The sequence below is a fragment of the Lynx canadensis genome, chromosome A1, assembly GCF_007474595.2.
Source record: "Lynx canadensis isolate LIC74 chromosome A1, mLynCan4.pri.v2, whole genome shotgun sequence".
Taxonomy (NCBI): domain Eukaryota; kingdom Metazoa; phylum Chordata; class Mammalia; order Carnivora; family Felidae; genus Lynx; species Lynx canadensis.
In genome coordinates this window covers 147,203,595-147,221,500 of record NC_044303.2, presented here as the reverse complement: position 1 = coordinate 147,221,500, position 17,906 = coordinate 147,203,595, and the positions used below count along the sequence as shown (strand labels likewise).

Sequence of the window (17,906 nt, the reverse complement as noted above, 5' to 3'; positions counted from 1 at the left end):
GCCCTTCCAATGACAACGTTTGGGGGCATTGTGTCCCCTTTGATCAAATTGGTCTCGCAGTAAAGAACAGCCAAGTGAGGGCTCTGCCTCTTTCACTTAGGACCAGGGCCGTGCTTAGCTGTCGTCTCAGCCCTTCATTTGCATAATTGCCCTGGGAGGCTGGCAGGGACGCTCCCTGCAGCCGTGCCTCTGCTGACTGCAGAGACCCCACCTGGCACTCTAAGTTGGTGCGTCAGCATTTTAGGGAAGAATGAATGAAAAATCAATCAGGATGACTGCAGTGGTACCATGCACAACTCTAACCTAGTTTGTCCATAATCTTCAACTCTTCACCATCGACCCAAGCAGTGTTTAAGATGGTAAGTGAATCTGTAATAAATGTGCTGCTTTTACTTAATCAGGGATTTTTGTTTGTTTCTTCTTCTTCTTCTTCTTCTTCTTCTTCTTCTTTAGAACAAGCAAATCCAACTTGCTTAGGAATCCACATGTAAAATGAATGACGATGTCAAGTTTCATGCAAATATTTTTCATTTGCTCCGGTTTAAGATTCAGTTTCTAATTAGACCCGGTGATACTCACGTGCAGGGCAGCTATGTCAGATGGTGGTTTTGTTAAGTAATACTTCAAATTCAGAGATCAAAATAATTTTTAAAGTCTTTTTATATCCTTGCCATATCTTTTTGTAACTAACTGTAACTCTCTATATCAAAACAATACTGATTTACATCTCTAGATTTACAATTCTGCAAAGATAGAGTTAAACACTATTTGGACTCTGGCTGCATAAGGGAAACTGGAATTGTTCAAAGCTGCAGTCTTCAGCTCCCAAAGACAGCTACAGTAACTTTCTGAACAGATTGGGTTAAATATTTTTACAGACCCATTCTATGATGATAAGGCGGTAATAAGTTGTGCAGTGCAACACTCCAAAGGGTTCCAAATCTCACAAGCCTCTTTGTATGTGATGCTCTCACAGTGAAGAAGATTCTTTGGGTTATAAAGATGATGAAGAGTCTACTTCTCCTGGTGCTGATTTCAATCTGCTGGGCCGATCATCATTCAGACAACTATACTCTAGATCATGACAGAGTTATTCACATCCAAGGTAAGAAAACGCAGGTTCTCATATGAAAGTCAAATTAATTTCAAGTTACTTGGAGTTGGGGTGCTTGGTTGGTGTTTCTTAATTTTAGCTCTGCTGCATTGGCTTTTTCTTTTCCTTTCTGTTAATTGGTGAACATGCTTTTCTGGTTTTTGAATGCTATTGCATTACAGTAAAGAATTGAGGACAGTTAAAGCAGAATGGCTTAGGAATGTCCAACCGCAAGGGGCTGATGCAATTTGTTCAGGGCTTTTTACTATGGTTGGTGTCTTCCAAGTAGAATGAAGGGCATAAAGTTTATTTAAATGTAAGCGAAAGGAGGGAGAAATAGGAAGTAAAACTCACGATGGAAGGTCATTCTGTTCGAGTAATCATTAAGAAAAACCATGTGAAAATGAAAGTGGGACAAGCTAAGGTTCAGGAAAGAGTAACTCACTTTACGACAATCTCCTCTGGCAAAGCTTTAGTTCCCATAGACCAATGTGTTGCTCCTGCATATTTTGCAGCTCAGCTGAATCCTAAGCTTGAGAGCTGTAGCAGGATTTAAGGCTGCAGTAGAATGCAGCTGTTTCCTCAGTCCCAGCTTCAGACGAGGGACATCCTGCACTAAGAAAGCCAACAGACTTATGCAATAAGAAAAAGATAGTTTGCAGCTTCTCTCTTTGCCCTTGTAGGCTGAATAATTAAAATAAGAATTATAGACTTTAACAATTCAAACACACGAAGATATTAATTTTAGATGAGCTCGGTTTGAGGACCAGAGGTATTGTAAGTTTGCTAAGAGACATAAAACATTAAGTTACATCTTCAAGGTCAAAAGCATAGCCTCCAAAAACCGCATCCACTGTTGGAAAGTATGGTTGGTGAAGGTCAAATGCTAGTCTGGCTAGAAGTATTTTCCTGTATTATATTATGACTACACAAATCGAATTCTGAATTTGATGACGTCTAGCTATTTTAGACATCTCTCTTTCAGTTCTCTTTGCTTCCCACAGCTTTAAGTTTTCCAATGCTGGACCATGAAAAGGAATTATATAATCATAAATTTTACTATGCAAGCTGCTGACTCAGCTGTTCCCTTGAATGTGTATAGTAGAATCCAGGCTGTCTCCCAAAGACTATACGGTATTTACACATAGAGATTTTCTAATGAGGGATAACATCCTTTAACATCTAATCACAGAATTAAATGTAGCCAAAATAGGAATACCTAGTCATTAACAATAGCAGTTTGAAGCGCTCTATAAAATAAATTCTAGCTGTGGTTTCAAGTAATTATTAAATTCCTGTGACATTATGAACTATGTACAAACCATTTAGTCTAAAGTGCACCCAGAGTATGCAAATATTATTTTTAAAACGTGTTAACATGTTAAAAATTACTCTGGGGAGTCTCTAAGACTCAAGTTATCTCAGCAAGGAAAACTTGGTTTGCTCCTGCCTTTCCAACCCATATATTCTGCTGAAATTTAGTGCAGAGGAATTTCTTACACAGGGATCAGAATTATCCAAATCATTTGCATACACTACCCAACTTTTTTAAGTGACCTGGTAGTCCATCTCATTTTAATTGTAAATTCCTATTCTTAGAAAGTTACTCACAGCTTTCAAGTAATAACACTCATAGGCCTATACTTTGCTTGAGGAAGTTGTTACTGAAAGGTGATTTGGGACAGTATTCTGATGCTAGGTCCATAAGTCAGAATTTATTTTAAAATTGCTCTAAATATTCATCATCTTTACTTTTGTTTAATAAAAAGTTTTCTTTTTCCTTTATGATTGTACTCAGATGGAACTTTCATATTCTTCAATCCTTCAGAGAAACACCTCCAGTGGTCTGCCACAATTTCCGTTGTCTTTTACAATACAAAAGTAAAGCAGACAGCAAAGTAGATAATCACTGAAGTAGGCAACCTTCATTATTTGCTGAAATACTACATTATTTTCTCACATTTGGAACTGTTATTAATCAAACTTGGCCCAAAAAAGATTCAAGGGAGCTGAAATCCTTGTGAATTTTCTATGAATTTTGCAGTCAGGTGATTAAATTAGGAATCTAAATCTCAGATTCCTGAACTGGACTGAAGAGCAGTATATGCTTCTCTCAGGGATAGAAAATTGCTCAAGATTCATGTTACTGCAAAAATACTTCTTCTATCTCCCATTTTTCATTAAATATCGATTTTTGTATTCTAAGTTCTCCAGGCCTAAGTAACACCCAGAGGAATAATGCTCATCACCCTCAAATTCTCCTTGGCTGCAATGATAAAGATGTTCAACACTTTAATACATCCTTAAATCTCATGCATAAGAGTTACCTAATTAATTTTCTGAAGGCTTCCTGCCAATTTTGTTTTAGAAGGTTCTATGGAGATATAGGCACAAAAAAACTTAATCTGGGTTTTTTAAAAAAAAAAGTCAGATTACCAGGAAAAAAAAAAAAACAGCAAGGGTAGGTCCCTGTGCAAAGTGTTTCTAGTGAAAAGAATTTTCTGGTGATGAAAAGTCTCCCAGATTCCCATGGGGGGAAACACAGCTTTAAATACAATTGCACGTATACTAATTTATTCTTTTTTTTTTCTTGAATCAATTTGGTTACACAAGAAAGCAAATGTCGCTTGTCCATAAAGTCTGCTAAAAATGAGCAGTCAAGATATTACATTGGCTGTCATACACTACTCTCAATACAGGAGAGGGCCATTTCCTCAAGTACTTGTACAGGAAGAGACAGTTCTCGTTAATGCCTTCTCCATAACCCTCTCAAATAATGGATTATATCCTCATTTCATAATGTGCCTAGTCAAACAACTTCCAAATCCTTTGAAACTTGAGATCTTTGGGAAGGATTTTGTATGGAAATCCAAAATACACAGAAGCACAATTTTTTTAAATATTTGGATCAGGCCCAAAAACTCTTTGTGTAGACTTTCAATGACTAGTAGAAGTTCAGAGATGATGAATATGCTTTTTAAAGTCCAAGTCTTAAGACAGAAGAGAAATGTTGTGGTCCTTTTCCCATTGACCAATGTGAAAAGCAAAGCAGGTACAGTTATCCTGAACATGTAACTGTTTGACCTTATCCAGGTCAGAGAGCCAGCACTTCCTGCCTCTGGTGTTCAAGAGAAGGTCTTCTGATGGCAAATTCAAGAGATTTACCCATTATGCCACTTACTGGCTTTAGCGCTTGGACAATTGATCTCTTCCAGTCTCAGTTATCACATCTAGGAAACTGGGCATGATCACTGAATCCAAAAAGTTTTGTGAGAATTAAATTAGGTAATACATGGAAAAGTGCTTAGTATTGAACCTGGCACACAATAAGCTCCCGTTAGATAATAGTTGTTGTCATTGTGGTTATTACTTCCTAACCATCATGGAAAACTGGTTTTTATGGGTGGAGGGGATGGGCTAAATGGGTGATGGGGATTAAGGAAGGCACTTGTGATGAACATAAGGTGTTGTATGGAAGTGTTGAATCATTAAATTGTATACCTGAAACTAATATTGCACTGTATGATAATTAGCTGGAATTTAAATAAAAAGTTGAGGGCCGCCTGGATGGCTCACTCAGTTAAGCGCCTGACTTCAGCTCATGCCATGATCTTGCAGTTCGTGAGTGTGAGCCCCGCATCAGGCTCTGTGCTGACAGCTCAGAGCCTGGAGCCTGCTTTGAATTCTGTGTCTCCGTGTCTCTGTCCTTCCCCAGCTTGTGCTCTGTCTCTCACTGTCTCTCAAAAATAAACAAACATTTAAAATAAATAAATAAATAAATAAATAAATAGTTGTGAAAAAAATAATAAAAATAATAACAGCAGCAGCAGCAACAACAACAACAACAAAACCCTGACTTTTAAATAGAAAAAGGAGCACAAATACCAGTGGAAAACCAGTGGTTATCTTTTCAAATTCATTTGTTAACAGAACCATATCATTACCTTAGCTCTAAGGGAGTAAACATTTTATAAGTTGCCTCTTTATCCTCCTTAATTTCACAATTTAAGATTTGTTCAACATTGTTAAACATCATCTTATAATTTTTACTTTCCTATGGAAACTGAAGCTTTCCAAACATAAGTAATATTTCCCTTAACATACTTACTAGGCAAACACAGATAAGCTACTTTAAATTTTTTGAAAGAATATTAAAAGGAAAAGATAATGTGTACCAGGAACCCTTGACAGAAATGGACATTCCCACTCATTGTGGTTGGTCCTTCCATTCGCTGTGTGTCCCAAACGACTCCTCTGTTCCAGTTTAATGTGCGTTCCTTTTTGCTAACTAACGTGCCTCCCTTGCCTTATCAGACCGTGAGCTTTGTAATGCCCCAACTGTATAGTAGTGCTTGGCACATAGTAGGTGCTTAACATACGTTTGTTGAAAAACGAGTGAGTGTAATGAGATACTTCCAAATTATTGCTATCGTAATGAACATTTAAGTCCTGTGTCATTCACAGCATTTAGCATATGTGACACTTTACACTATAGGATTGCTTCCATTCTGTAATGTTGGCATAAGTTAAATCATAGTTTATAGAATTTGAGAATTCAAAAGAACTAGTGTAGATCATCTAGGTCAACAGCCCATTGTACAAATGAGGAAATCAAGACTCACAGCCTTTACTTGCTTGTCCCAGGTTGCATGGCTGATGAGGGAATTGACTCTCAGCTAATGCCCTCCCTTTCTTCAAATCTGGGCTCATTTCTCACTTTCTTAACGAAATTTCTCTCTCAGCAGCATTCTGCCCCTCCTCGGACACCCCGATCTCTCTCACACCTTCTCTTCCTTTTCTCTGTAGCGCTGATTATCTACCCTACTTATTGTTTTTAACGTTTATTCATTTATTTTTGATACACACAACATGAGCAGGGGAGGGGCAGAGCGAGAGAGAGAGTCAGAGAATCTGAAGAAGGCTCCAGGCTCTGAGCTGTCAGCACAGAGCCCAGTGCGGAGCTCGAACCATGAAGCAGGACATGATGCCCAGAGTCGAAGTCAGGTGCTTAAATGACTGAGCCATGCAGGCACCCCTCTACTCTACTTATTTTTATGTAATTGTACCCATCTCTGCATCATGTGTCCATCCATTCCACAAGGGTAGATAGGGATCTTCATCTGATATATCCAGTCACCTGAACCACTACCTGGCACATAGTAGGTGATCAATACATGTTTGTTGAATAAATGCAAGACCAGAATCCAGGTACTTTTTCTAATCCAGCCCTATTCAGTGTTACCAAAGCCATGAGGTGTCTTTCTAGTTTGTGGAATGACAGGCAGTCGATGAGGAGGAGGATTGGGAGTGTGGTAGCAAAGTTTGTTTGCTCATATGCATGGCTCCCATCCTGCACACAGCATGTTACGCTCCATGAGAGTCCACCAGAGGCAGGAGGCAGCAATCTTCCTGATGTGTGTAGGCAGCTTTGAAGAGTGTTCGATTTATGTTTGGTCACTGCAGTGCTATCCTGTTCCTTATGTAATATCTGCAGAGTTGGGATCTGGTGGTGCAGAGGGGATCACAATGGGTGGAATGAATTTAATAATGTATGATCACAAACCATCTGCAGAGCCAAAGTTTAATGTGAGAACGGGATAAGTGTTATTCCAGCTTAATTTTCTCTCTTCCACTTAAAACTCATTTGGACTCTGAGTCTGTCTTGAAAAGTTAAATTAATTCATTTTTGTAGTTTTGACGCAGAATAATGCTATTTGGCACAAATTTAAAATCCACAAAGATTAAGTGTATTTTCCAAGTCGCACTTACAGAAATATATATATACTATTGATAATTCTATCTAGAAACTACTAGCTAGAAAACATCAGCAAAGTTAACCATAAAATTATAAAACTTAGCAACATCATGAGTATTGAATGAACTTTCTAAAATCTATTAGTTTACGATAGGACATAAAGCCAAATACGATAATAAGAACCAACTACATTAAACACAGGCCTATCATTTGGTCAAACTAAGAATATGAATATAATAAATGAGCCATCAAAAGAAGGAAAATAATCATGTACTGCATACAAACGTACATGCACTTAGTGGGGCTGCTATAAGGGAATACCATAAATCGGGTGGCTTATAAATAACAGAAACTTATTTCTCACAGTTCTGGAGGCTGAGAAGTCCAAAATCACAGCACTGGAATATTTGCTGTCTGATGAGAGCTAGCTTCATGATTCACAGAACAAGGTAGAAAAGAACAAGGTAGCCCTCCTGTCTCTTTTCTATAAGGGCACTAATCCCATTCATGAGGACTCATACTCATAACCTAATCACATACTAAAGGTTCTACCTCTACAAATCATTACTTGGGGATCAGTGTTCAACATATGAAAAAAAATGTTTAAGTTTATTTATTTTGAGAGAGAGAAAGTATGAGTGGGGAGGGGCAGAGAGAGGGGGAAAGAGAGAGAATCCCAAGCAGGCTCCACACTACCAGTGTGGAGCTCGATGCAGAGCTTGAACTCATAAACTGTGAGATCATGACCTGAGCCAAAATCAAGAGTCAGATGCTTACTGACTGAGGCACCCAGCTGTCCTTAACATAGGAATTTTGAGAGCATACAGACATTCCGTCTGTGGCAAGCACCTACTCTTACAGGCATTGGGGACAGAATGATGAACAGAACACACAGTCTTTGTCTTCATGCAGCTTTTCATCCAGTAAGAGGATGAAACAGACATTACTATGAATATAGAACTAAGGACTGTGATAACTGATGGAAAAATTATGGAATGCCACAGAGAGAACACCATTACCTACTATTACTTTTATTTAAACGGAAGCATTCAAAAAAGCAGTTTCTTTAAATTACAGATAAAAGTCAAACATGGCAACACCTTTCTTCAACTATATAGTCCTGGATACACACACATTGTATAATTATACATATATACATACGTACTCAATGGTCATGAATAGAAAAGGCAAGGGATTAAATGATTATAGATTAATATATAATTTCTATAAATTCCTTAATCTTGATTCAGAAATACGTATATTTTCATACCAACTTTGCATCTGCTAGCCCATGCCCTAGCCTTCTCTGCATTTGTGTGTCCTTTTGAGAAAATCTGCAGTCAGGCACTTGATGAACATTGGCCTCTTTCAAGCAAAGCACTGGGTTATTCTCTGAGGAAGGACAGACCATGTCCTCAGTGAGATTACCAACAAAATTATGGCAACAAAAGGTAACCAAAAAAGAACAAAGTAAGTGTTAAACAGAGGTGGAAACATGGAGAAAAGAGTAAAGAGCTACTAAACAAAAAACTCTTATTGTTTAGAACTTTGTATCCATACTCACTAAAGTTTTTATCACTTAGTAGATTTAAACTCATAAAATACATCTTAAGAATATTTCTAAACTTGTTACTGAGTACCCTAGAATGCTGATTCTATGTTATTCTATAAAGCACATTAAAGCAACACAGTTTATAATATTTCCGGATATAAAAACCTACATTTAAAAATCTCTTGGGCCCGCCTGGATGGCTCAGTCGGTTAAGTGTCTGACTTTGGCTCAGGACGTGATCTCACAGTTCGTGGGTTTGAGCCCCATGTCCAGGCTTTGGACTGACAGCTCAGAGCCTGGAGCCTGCTTCAGATTCAGTGTCTCCCTCTCACTCTGCCCCTCCCCAGTTCTCTCTGTCTCAAAAATAAATAAACATAAAAAATTTTTTTAAATCTCTTCAGGTAGCAACAAATTCACACCAACAGCCATTGCTTTCTCTGTTCCATTCTGGGTGCTGATATGCGCAAATCATGCAGGAAACCAATAATTATTTGGAAACTTTCCCAAATACTGAGAAAATCCATTTAATACAGAAACCTTTCCCTTTGGTTGCAGTTTTGTAAGAACCAATGTTGACTCAGCTAAAGCACTGACCTATAGCTTAATGGCTTAATGTTAAAGTAATTTCAACATGCTATGTTTCTTTGACTTTACTAGATATCAAGAAAAAATAGATTTAGATTTCTTTATTGATTTGGCGCTTTATTTTAAATGTGAGGTAGAAAATTACTGTTTTAGGAGAGTCTTTTGGAATAGAAAAATCTACCAAAATGGTAAAAAGTTAAAATATTCAATTAGGGGTTATCAAACTGATAATATCCAGTGGGGATAAATCTTTGTTATGGAAATATTTTTATTTCAAAATGAATACAATGAAAGAACAAGAAATGTAAAATTTCTATAAACCTTCAGAAATATTTTGTGTATACTGTAGTAGCACTAAACATATGTGCCCTCAAAAATGTAGTCAATACAAAGAGTAGGTATTTTAATCTTATTTAAATTGCATATGTTGGTTACTTGACTTTTATGCTTACTCAGTGACTAGTTACCACATGTATGAGCTCTGAGTAGTATGTTTTCACACACTTATGGATTATTCTGTGAAGTATATTGAACAACTGAAGTTAAACAAGAATTCTCCAGAACTACCTTTTCCAACCCTGCCCACTCAGAAGGGTCAGGGACATTAAAGATAAAAACACATAAAGTCGACAGCCCATCACATATGAAATTAACAAGGCATGTTAGAACAGGGAGCATTCACTATAGTCAAGTGGGTCAGTTAGGTGAAGAAGGAAAAAAAGGAGTGTCCTACCTTGTTTCTAAAGAGGGATTATAAACTTTAAATAAGAACACCACTGAAAACCTATCCTTGAAGTATGGAGATTCCCACTTCTAGATGATTCTATTTGTAATTGTGCTTGCTTTGCCTTATTCCTGGAAAGCATTGGAAATGATGTCTGTGTATTTGGCTCAGAGTTACAGAGTTATTCACTGAATTATAGTGAAAGCACAGGTGAACAAGAGATGTGGAGGTTGAAGATAGGTAGGTTTCCTTATAAGTCACGATAAGCATTATGTACATTTCTTATGTTCTTAGTTACAGGACTCTATTTTTTCACTATGGATTTTTGATTATCTGTGGCTAATTATGTTGGTAAGAAAAAATAATTAACATCTTCACACAACTTTATTTTTCCTGTTTTGTTTTTTTAAGAATAGATGGGTAAATTTTAAAGTTTTCTTCCCTAGTGTAATGTGGGTTATGAATAATTATTACTTTCTTTTGAAAAGCATCATAAGTTATACTGATACGCTTTAAATCTCCAAAATCTGCATATAATTATTTTTAATTCTCACTTTGCTTTTTCTTTTATCACACAATCATTAACAAGGAGTCTTGTAGCGTAAAATAATGAAAAGCTGATTAGATGCTTAATACTGTACTTCCCTGAAATGTTTTCAAGGAAACAGAATACCTTATTTTAAAAGATGAATAAAGTAATGGGTTTTTGTAGACTGCCTACAGTATACTAAGATTGTGAGGGGGCCTCCAGGGGGGCATGGGATGAAATGCTGTAGAGGAGAGTCAAGCAGGGTTCTGTGAGCTGAGATCTGAATAGTAAGCAGGAACCAGTCACATCAAAAGCCAGGGACAGAGCACTCCAGGTAGAAAGAGTGAGAAATGAAAATTCTCTGTGATAGGACTAACATGGTGTCTTTAGGCTGGAAAGAAGCTGGAGGCACTGCAGCCGTGAGGGAAGAGGGTGTGATTTAAGATGAGTTGGAAGAGTAGGCAGGAGTGAGACCACATTGCTTTGTATTTGGTCTAGAGTTCAGACTTTATTCTAAAAGCATTTGAAAGTGGTTACAAGGTTTTGAGCAAGACAGTAATGTCATATGGTTTACAAATACAAAAGTCCACATTAATACTGAATTATGACGTGCCAAGTGGAAAGGTAAGATATTTAAGAAGGTCTTGAGGTACTTTAGATGAGAAACTATGGTGGTGGAGATGAACCAATTAGAAAACAAAAGGAGCAGAGATAGATATAGAGATGAAGGGAAAGAGGCACATCAAGCTCAACTTCGAGATTTTGCCTTGAACAAATGAACAGATGGTAGAGGCATAAATAAATGGAGGAAAATTGGGGGAAGAACAGGTTTGGGCAGGGGAAGAGGGACTCGAGTTGTCTATTCGGCATCCAATACATGCCCAGCAGATAGTTGGATTTATTCATTTGGTGCTCAGGGAAAATTACACTGCTAGAAAGTTTTGGAATCATCAGCACATAGTGCTATTTATAGCCATGGGATCAGCTGAGAACACCTAGAGAAGGAGGAAATGCGGGTAGAGATAAGGAGACAGCCCCGTCTGAGCTTCGGAGGTGCTCGATACCAACAGGTAGGGGGAAAGAGGACGCAGATACCTCATATTTGCTTCCCAGAGTCTGAATCCTGCTCACTGAAATGCGGTATTTTTTTTTCATGTAACTTTTTTCAAAATCTAAATTAATCGCAAACATTTTAAAATTGGAGATATTTGCATGAAAATCTTCATTTCTAGCATCTGCTGAAAATTCCAAAGACCTGCTGTTTTTCAACCTGCATTCCCGTTGGACAACATCAGCAGGAATCGGTATCCTGCTCCCCTTCAGAATGGAGCATGCGCTCACCGCAATGGCATGGTCCGTTCCACTCCCTGTTGTTCTCAGCACCTTGGTGTTCCCATCACTTCCCTCAGCCTTGCCCACCTGGGCATTTGTGTTCAACTTACCTTTCATTTGTTTCAGCACTCAACTTAATACTTGACACATTCTAGACTATCAATTTATGATTGTTTATTAACTAAAGAAGCAAAAGATCCCTTATGCCTCCAGGGCTGACTCTGTGACAGTATTATCTTGATGTCCTGCATACTAAGTGAAGACTTTAACCATACTAGTGTATAAAACCAACAATGTCTTTTCTTCAAATTACGGATAATTTGACCTTACATTTCACCACAAAGTGGAAGTGGTCTGAGCAGAGACAAGTAGATTTGATCTCTACCCCTTTACCACATAAAGCCACATTTCCACTAATTAAAGAGTGTGTGGTTAATTACAGCCTAATGAAGATAAATGACTCATGCTAATGTTTTGGTTTCCCCATACCCTTTGAAAGAAACCTGTAGGACATTTAAAACCCTGAAAAGTATATTTTTATTAGGAATGTCATTCACCCTATTAGTGAAATATTCAAATTTTATTTTTTATTTTATTTTCCTGTAATGTATTCCTTAATCTCTCTATCACTATGATTTGGTTTAAAATAACAGTAATTAAATACTAGTTCATTATGCATAAAAGTCTTTGATAACATAAATTTAAAATCTGAAAATTGTTAACCAGAGTAGATAACGCTGAGTTGACAACGGTAGTAAGGTTATCTCTAGTCCTGGGGCCAGTTATATTGGATGAAGCAATGGCAATAATATAAGCTAATATTAACATTTAAAACCACTAACTATGTGTGATCCACAACAGAAAATGCACTACCGCAGTCATCTCGTTTAGGACTCACCACAGCACTGAATGAAGGTGGTTATCCTCACTGAAGTTGAGAAAGGTTCAAAGCTTGCCCCTGGTCATATGGTTATTAAGGGGGAAGCTGAGATTCAGACTCAGGCAGGTTAATCCTCATGTTCCTAACCCAAACAGGAACCAACTCTTGAAGACTGTTGAGCGAATTAATAGGTGAGAATGGCTCTCATTTTATTGTATTCCGTCATACAACTATGTTTCAGAAGAAATCAAATCACTACAAAAAAACATTTGGCCTTGGACCCTGAAGAAACTATTCTTATGAACTATTCCTATTTCTTAGAGAAATCCTGCTACCATCGTGATTCTTAAGAGGAGTTAGAGGAGTGAGGTGGAGCAGGGGACAGCTGCCAATGAATACATGCCATCCCTGTCCCCAAGTGAAGACTCTCTGGAACCCCCAGGGAAATTGAGGAGGAGGCAGGAAGAAGTTAGATTCTATAGATGTAGATAGATTTGTGTTTTCTGAAAAGGCTTCAAGGTGGTGGTCCCGGGTGTACTCCTGTCCTGCTAAGAACTACTAGATTAGAAGAATCAAAGAAAGTTGATGAGATGTCAATTTTTCAGGAAGCAATACTTTCTAGGAAAGTCTTCTGAAAGAGCACAGGAAAGAAGCCAATGTGGAAGAGAGAAGCTGGTTTGCATACCTGGCACAATTTGGATCTCAGCAAATGTTGGTTAGTAAGAGTCACTGGGCACTTATGGTGTGCGAGGCACAAGGCTAAGTTCTAAGCGAATTACCTCATCTAACTCACACAAGAATCTAGGAAGAAGGTGGCTTGACTCCATTTTACTCAGGAGGAAACAGAATCACAGAAAGGTTAAGTAACACAATACAAGAGCCCATATGTTTAATCAAAGAATTATAACTACCAAAAACATACATGAACAAATCATGAACATGGAAAAACAAAGCCCACAAAGAACTTAGCAGACAGAGCTAAACACTCCCATCACAACTTACTTCTTCCTGCTAGAAAAACAGAGAAGAGACAGAGTATTTTTCAGGATATTAACACAGTTTCAGGTTTACCTCTGAGAACAAAGATTTTTACACTGTGTTCAATGGATGGATCCCTTAGAGCTACTTGGAGGCTCCTAATACCTGTTTCAAGCAGAGAAGCTCACCTTTTATCAGATATATGTGGCAAAGGTTTGTCTAATATATCCTATGGGAAGAAAAAGTTCCACTGTCCCAAGGGAAAAAAAAAATGGTTGTTTTTTTTTTTTAATCAAATATTGCCATAGATCAACCTCTAGGCTCTAAAACAATGACAACATTTATCCTTATTTTTTACTATGAAACTTGGATAAGACAATAACACAGTGCACATTCATAACAAACATCACTCAAAACAATACTATATTTTGGTGTGGGCAGTTTCCCATTACAGAATCCATTTAGCTCTAAGGCAAGGAAGGAAGATGGATATGGTCAATATCTAAGAGAATGCTCCATAGCACATCACATCAGATAATGCAGGTCTTGACAGAAAGGACACGTGCCGTTTAAGGACATCGGGAAGCCACAGTTCTAGGTAATTTGGTTCAGCTGCAGATTGATAGGAGCTAGCAGGGCACAGACTATACAGTAGTTGGAAACAAAGTGGGCCCTGGCAGGAGGTCAGGGCCAATGTGGGGAGAAGTGTGTTCTTATAGTGTGTGAGCCCAAATGGCAGGGTCACAGATGGTCACAAACAGCTGTAATCACTTTACAGCAAAGAGTAGACCTCACTTCCCAGATTTCTAGCATTGGACTTACCCTTTATAGTCAAAACTAGACAACAATCAGGACCTTTGTCAATGGCTTGGGAATAGGGAAAATGAAGTAAAACTTTCACGCTTTGAAGACATATTTAAAGGTAACATTTTTATTAACAGACGCATAGGTCTACAAAAATATACTCCTGCAATCACACAATATACTGTAGTTGTGGCTACCATCTTCCTGTGCATCTCTCCAGAGATAATTTTGGCAAAGCTTTGCGTTTACCTGTCAATTTCCCCGACTATTTTATTTTTGTATCATTCTATTCAGTGTGGGCATGGGTTATATATTTGCACAGTTCCAAATTTTTTAAATACATGTAAGTGTACACAATGAAAATCTCTCAAGATTTCTCTCCCAAATATCCACCTTACCTTCCCACAGGCTACCAAAGTTATTAGCTGCTTGTGTTTCTTATAAATCCTTTCAGATACAGTTTAAGCAAATAGAACTATTTCTTTTGAATTTAAGTAAATGGCAAGAAACACACATACCTTTATGTATCTTCAGGTCAGACTTTATTTTTTTTTAATGCTTATTTATTTTTGAGAGAGAGAGAGAGAGAGAGAGCAGGGGAGGGACAGAGAAAGAGGGAGACACAGAATACAAAGCAGGCTCAAGGCCCTGAGCTGTGAGCACAGAACCCGTCGCGGGGCTCAAACCCACAAACCATGAGATCATGACCTGAGCTGAAGTCAGACACTTAACCAACTGAGCCAGCCAGGTGCTCCAGGTCAGACTTTAAACTCCAGATGAAAGCAAAGATGGGCTACAGAGAAATCCAAGAAGGTCTCAAACCCAGATCGGCTAGTTGAGGACAGGGCAAGAATGGATCATTAGAGCCTGTCCTCTGGCCTTTTCAGGTTGGCTTTTCCTGAAATGCTGAGTCCCGGAGGAGAGGCTCAGCACCCTTTGCATTTAGGAATAGCTGGTGAAGAAACTGAAGCTCTGTCTCTGACAAATTAAAAGCAACCATCCCTCGGAAAGGACACTGAAGGCTGTCTGGGGACCCCGGGGGGCAACCAAGAGAGCAGAAAGGGCCCTCATAAAAGTTTTTGATGCACAGCTGACTAGACACAACAGAATCATAGCCAAACAATGGGAGGCTCTGACTCCTGGCGAGCAACTTCAGGAAAAAACTAGAGTCATTCCAGTTTGAAGGAAACAAAATATTCTGTTAAATGAGTAAGAGGCTCCTTGCTTTTTTCCGAAATTATGCATCCTACTCAAATGTAATGTGTGAGGTACAGTGAGAAACCAAGATCTCAATTATGTATTCTGCTTAAATATTGGGCTCTTAACAGGTATCTTTTATTGTGTCTGTAAAATGTGTTTATCTTGGAGCTACATCAGGATATAAAGCAAACCCTGTCACACCCACGTCTCACTGCCATAGCCGGCTGAGGCGCTAGGCAGCACCAGCCCGTGGTGGTCCTAGACCCTTGTTGCCGCCAGGCACTACCTGATGCTGGAAGAACAATGTTAACAAGGCATGGCCTAGAGAGACAGAGCGGTCATTTGCAGCAGATTATGCTAAACACAGCCATGAAGACAGAAACCCATCTCAGTTGCTCATTCTCCAACAGGTTTGGCTTATATATGGTATTTTCACCTTAAGCGTCTCCACCACAAGCATTTTTGCTGCAGATATTTTCATGGCCTAACTAACTGGCAATAAGACCACTGTGCCATAAAAAACTACAAAAAAATTTTTAAAGGCACATTCATTTAAAAGGGCATAATGAGGGGTGCCTGGGTAGCTCAGGTGGTTAAGCATCCAACTCTTGATTTCAGGTCAGGTCATGATCTCATGGTTGGTGAGTTCGAGCCCCACATCAGGTTCTGAGCTGCCAGTGTGGAATCTGCTTGGGATTCTCTCTGTTCCCACCCTGCGTGTTCTCTCTCTCTCTCTCTCTCTCTCTCTCAAAATAAAAAAAAAAATAAACTTTAAAAAAGGGGCATAATTAAATATGAAATAGGAATAACAAAATTAAAAAGACTTTATTACAAAATACAAAATACTTGAATACATTTAAAATGTGTGTATAGTCATGGCAATACGAGCAAAGAACTGATTTTGTTTTGTGGATGCTTCCTAAGCACTTGTCTTCAAAGTCTTTCTTCATAGTATTAGGACTTTTTTTTTTCCCTGTTGATTCAACTCCTTGTTCAGCATTCTGCTTCCTCTTTCTTCTCTACAATCTCTTCCTTCATTAAGAGACTTAACAGTTTCCAAATATGAGGATGCACATCTGTAACTGAGCTTTGTATCACAATAGAAAAGCCTGTTATGTTGTTGTTTGTTCTTGGCATATTGTCACCTGTCCCTTTGAGACATTCCAAAGCTCTATGGGAAACATGGGTTCAAACTCTGTGTCACTGTACGAAGGCTAAAATTTATGTAACATAAAATGGGAGTACTGCATCAAGGAAGAAATAAAACCAAACTGTCAACCAGTTGATGAAACCAACAAACTACCAAACCAAAAGTGCAACCAGTTGTTTTTTTTTTTTTTAATCTTTTATGGCAAAATTGCCTTTACCATTTATTCATGCAGCTGAATATTTGTAGCAAAAATACTTGCAGCAAGGATGCTTATGGTGAAACTACCTAGAACCAGTCTGTGTGCCCTAAGGAAACTAACACCTTCCACAGTGTTAGTCTCACAGATCCAAACCAGCCAAGTGGTAACAAATGTCACAAAAATAAGGAACCATTTTTAAAACCTGTGCAATTTTCTCAAATGACTCATCGTGGAGCTGACAATTGAATTTTTGCCTCCCAGTTTGGAATGCCAGGGAGGAATTAGCTTTTTCTTTGAAGTGATAAAAATTTTTAGAAATACTGGTGGTGGTGGTTACACAACACTGTGAAAGTAATTGATGCCAATGAAATGTATACTTAAAAATGGTTGAAGTGGCAAATTTTATGTACATTTTACCACAATAAAAAGAATTCAAATGATGTTGGTGGAGTTTTTTCTTGGGAGAAGAGTATTTTTAATGTCCTTGTTTAGCCATCTTAAATATGTTCCCCAGTTTTATTGTTTTATTTTTTTTTTACATTTTATTAATCTAAGAAATCCTCAAGTCTTGAGGCTACTTCATCTGTGTACCCTATTGAGAAAGTAACCAATACTAACACTGGTTATTTTGCAGAATCTGCAATTCACTTTTAAAAGACAGACTTTAAGGGGTGCCTGGGCTCAGTAGGATAAGCAGGCAACTTCGGCCTAGGTCATGATCTCAGGGTGAGTTCGAGCCCCGCGTCGGGCTCTGTGCTGACAGCTCAGAGCCTGGAGCCTGCTTCGGATTCTGTGTCTCCCTCTCTCTCTGCCCCTCCCCAGCTCACGCTGTGTTCTGTCTCTGAAAAATGAATCAACATGAAAAAAAATTTTTTACAAGGCAAACTTCGGTTTGTAACACCTTCTCTTTTTTTCTGTTACATACATTTCTTTGGCAATGAACTGCTAAATAATAATAATAATAATAATGACACTTTTAAAGGAACGAAAAACAATGGGTAATAGTCCAATACCATATTTCTAAACTGTTTTTCTGCAGCTAATTGCTTTTGTCCTATTGTTTAAAGGACTTCATATAAATTACACAGCAATGCAAAGATCTGTTGTTTGGTCATGCCGATGCTT

At 38.2% G+C, this 17,906-nt stretch overlaps 1 protein-coding gene across 1 annotated transcript in view; it reads left to right on the top strand.

The window, feature by feature from the left end:
* The first annotated feature begins 838 nt into the window (after positions 1-838).
* The window catches only part of HAPLN1 (hyaluronan and proteoglycan link protein 1), a 31,546-nt gene continuing 14,478 nt past the window's right edge, over positions 839-17,906 (top strand). The window contains exon 1 of the mRNA XM_032593496.1: positions 839-1,105. Within this exon, the coding sequence (XP_032449387.1) occupies positions 1,003-1,105 (103 nt within the window). The 5' untranslated portion in view covers positions 839-1,002. The remainder of the gene's footprint in view (positions 1,106-17,906) is intronic.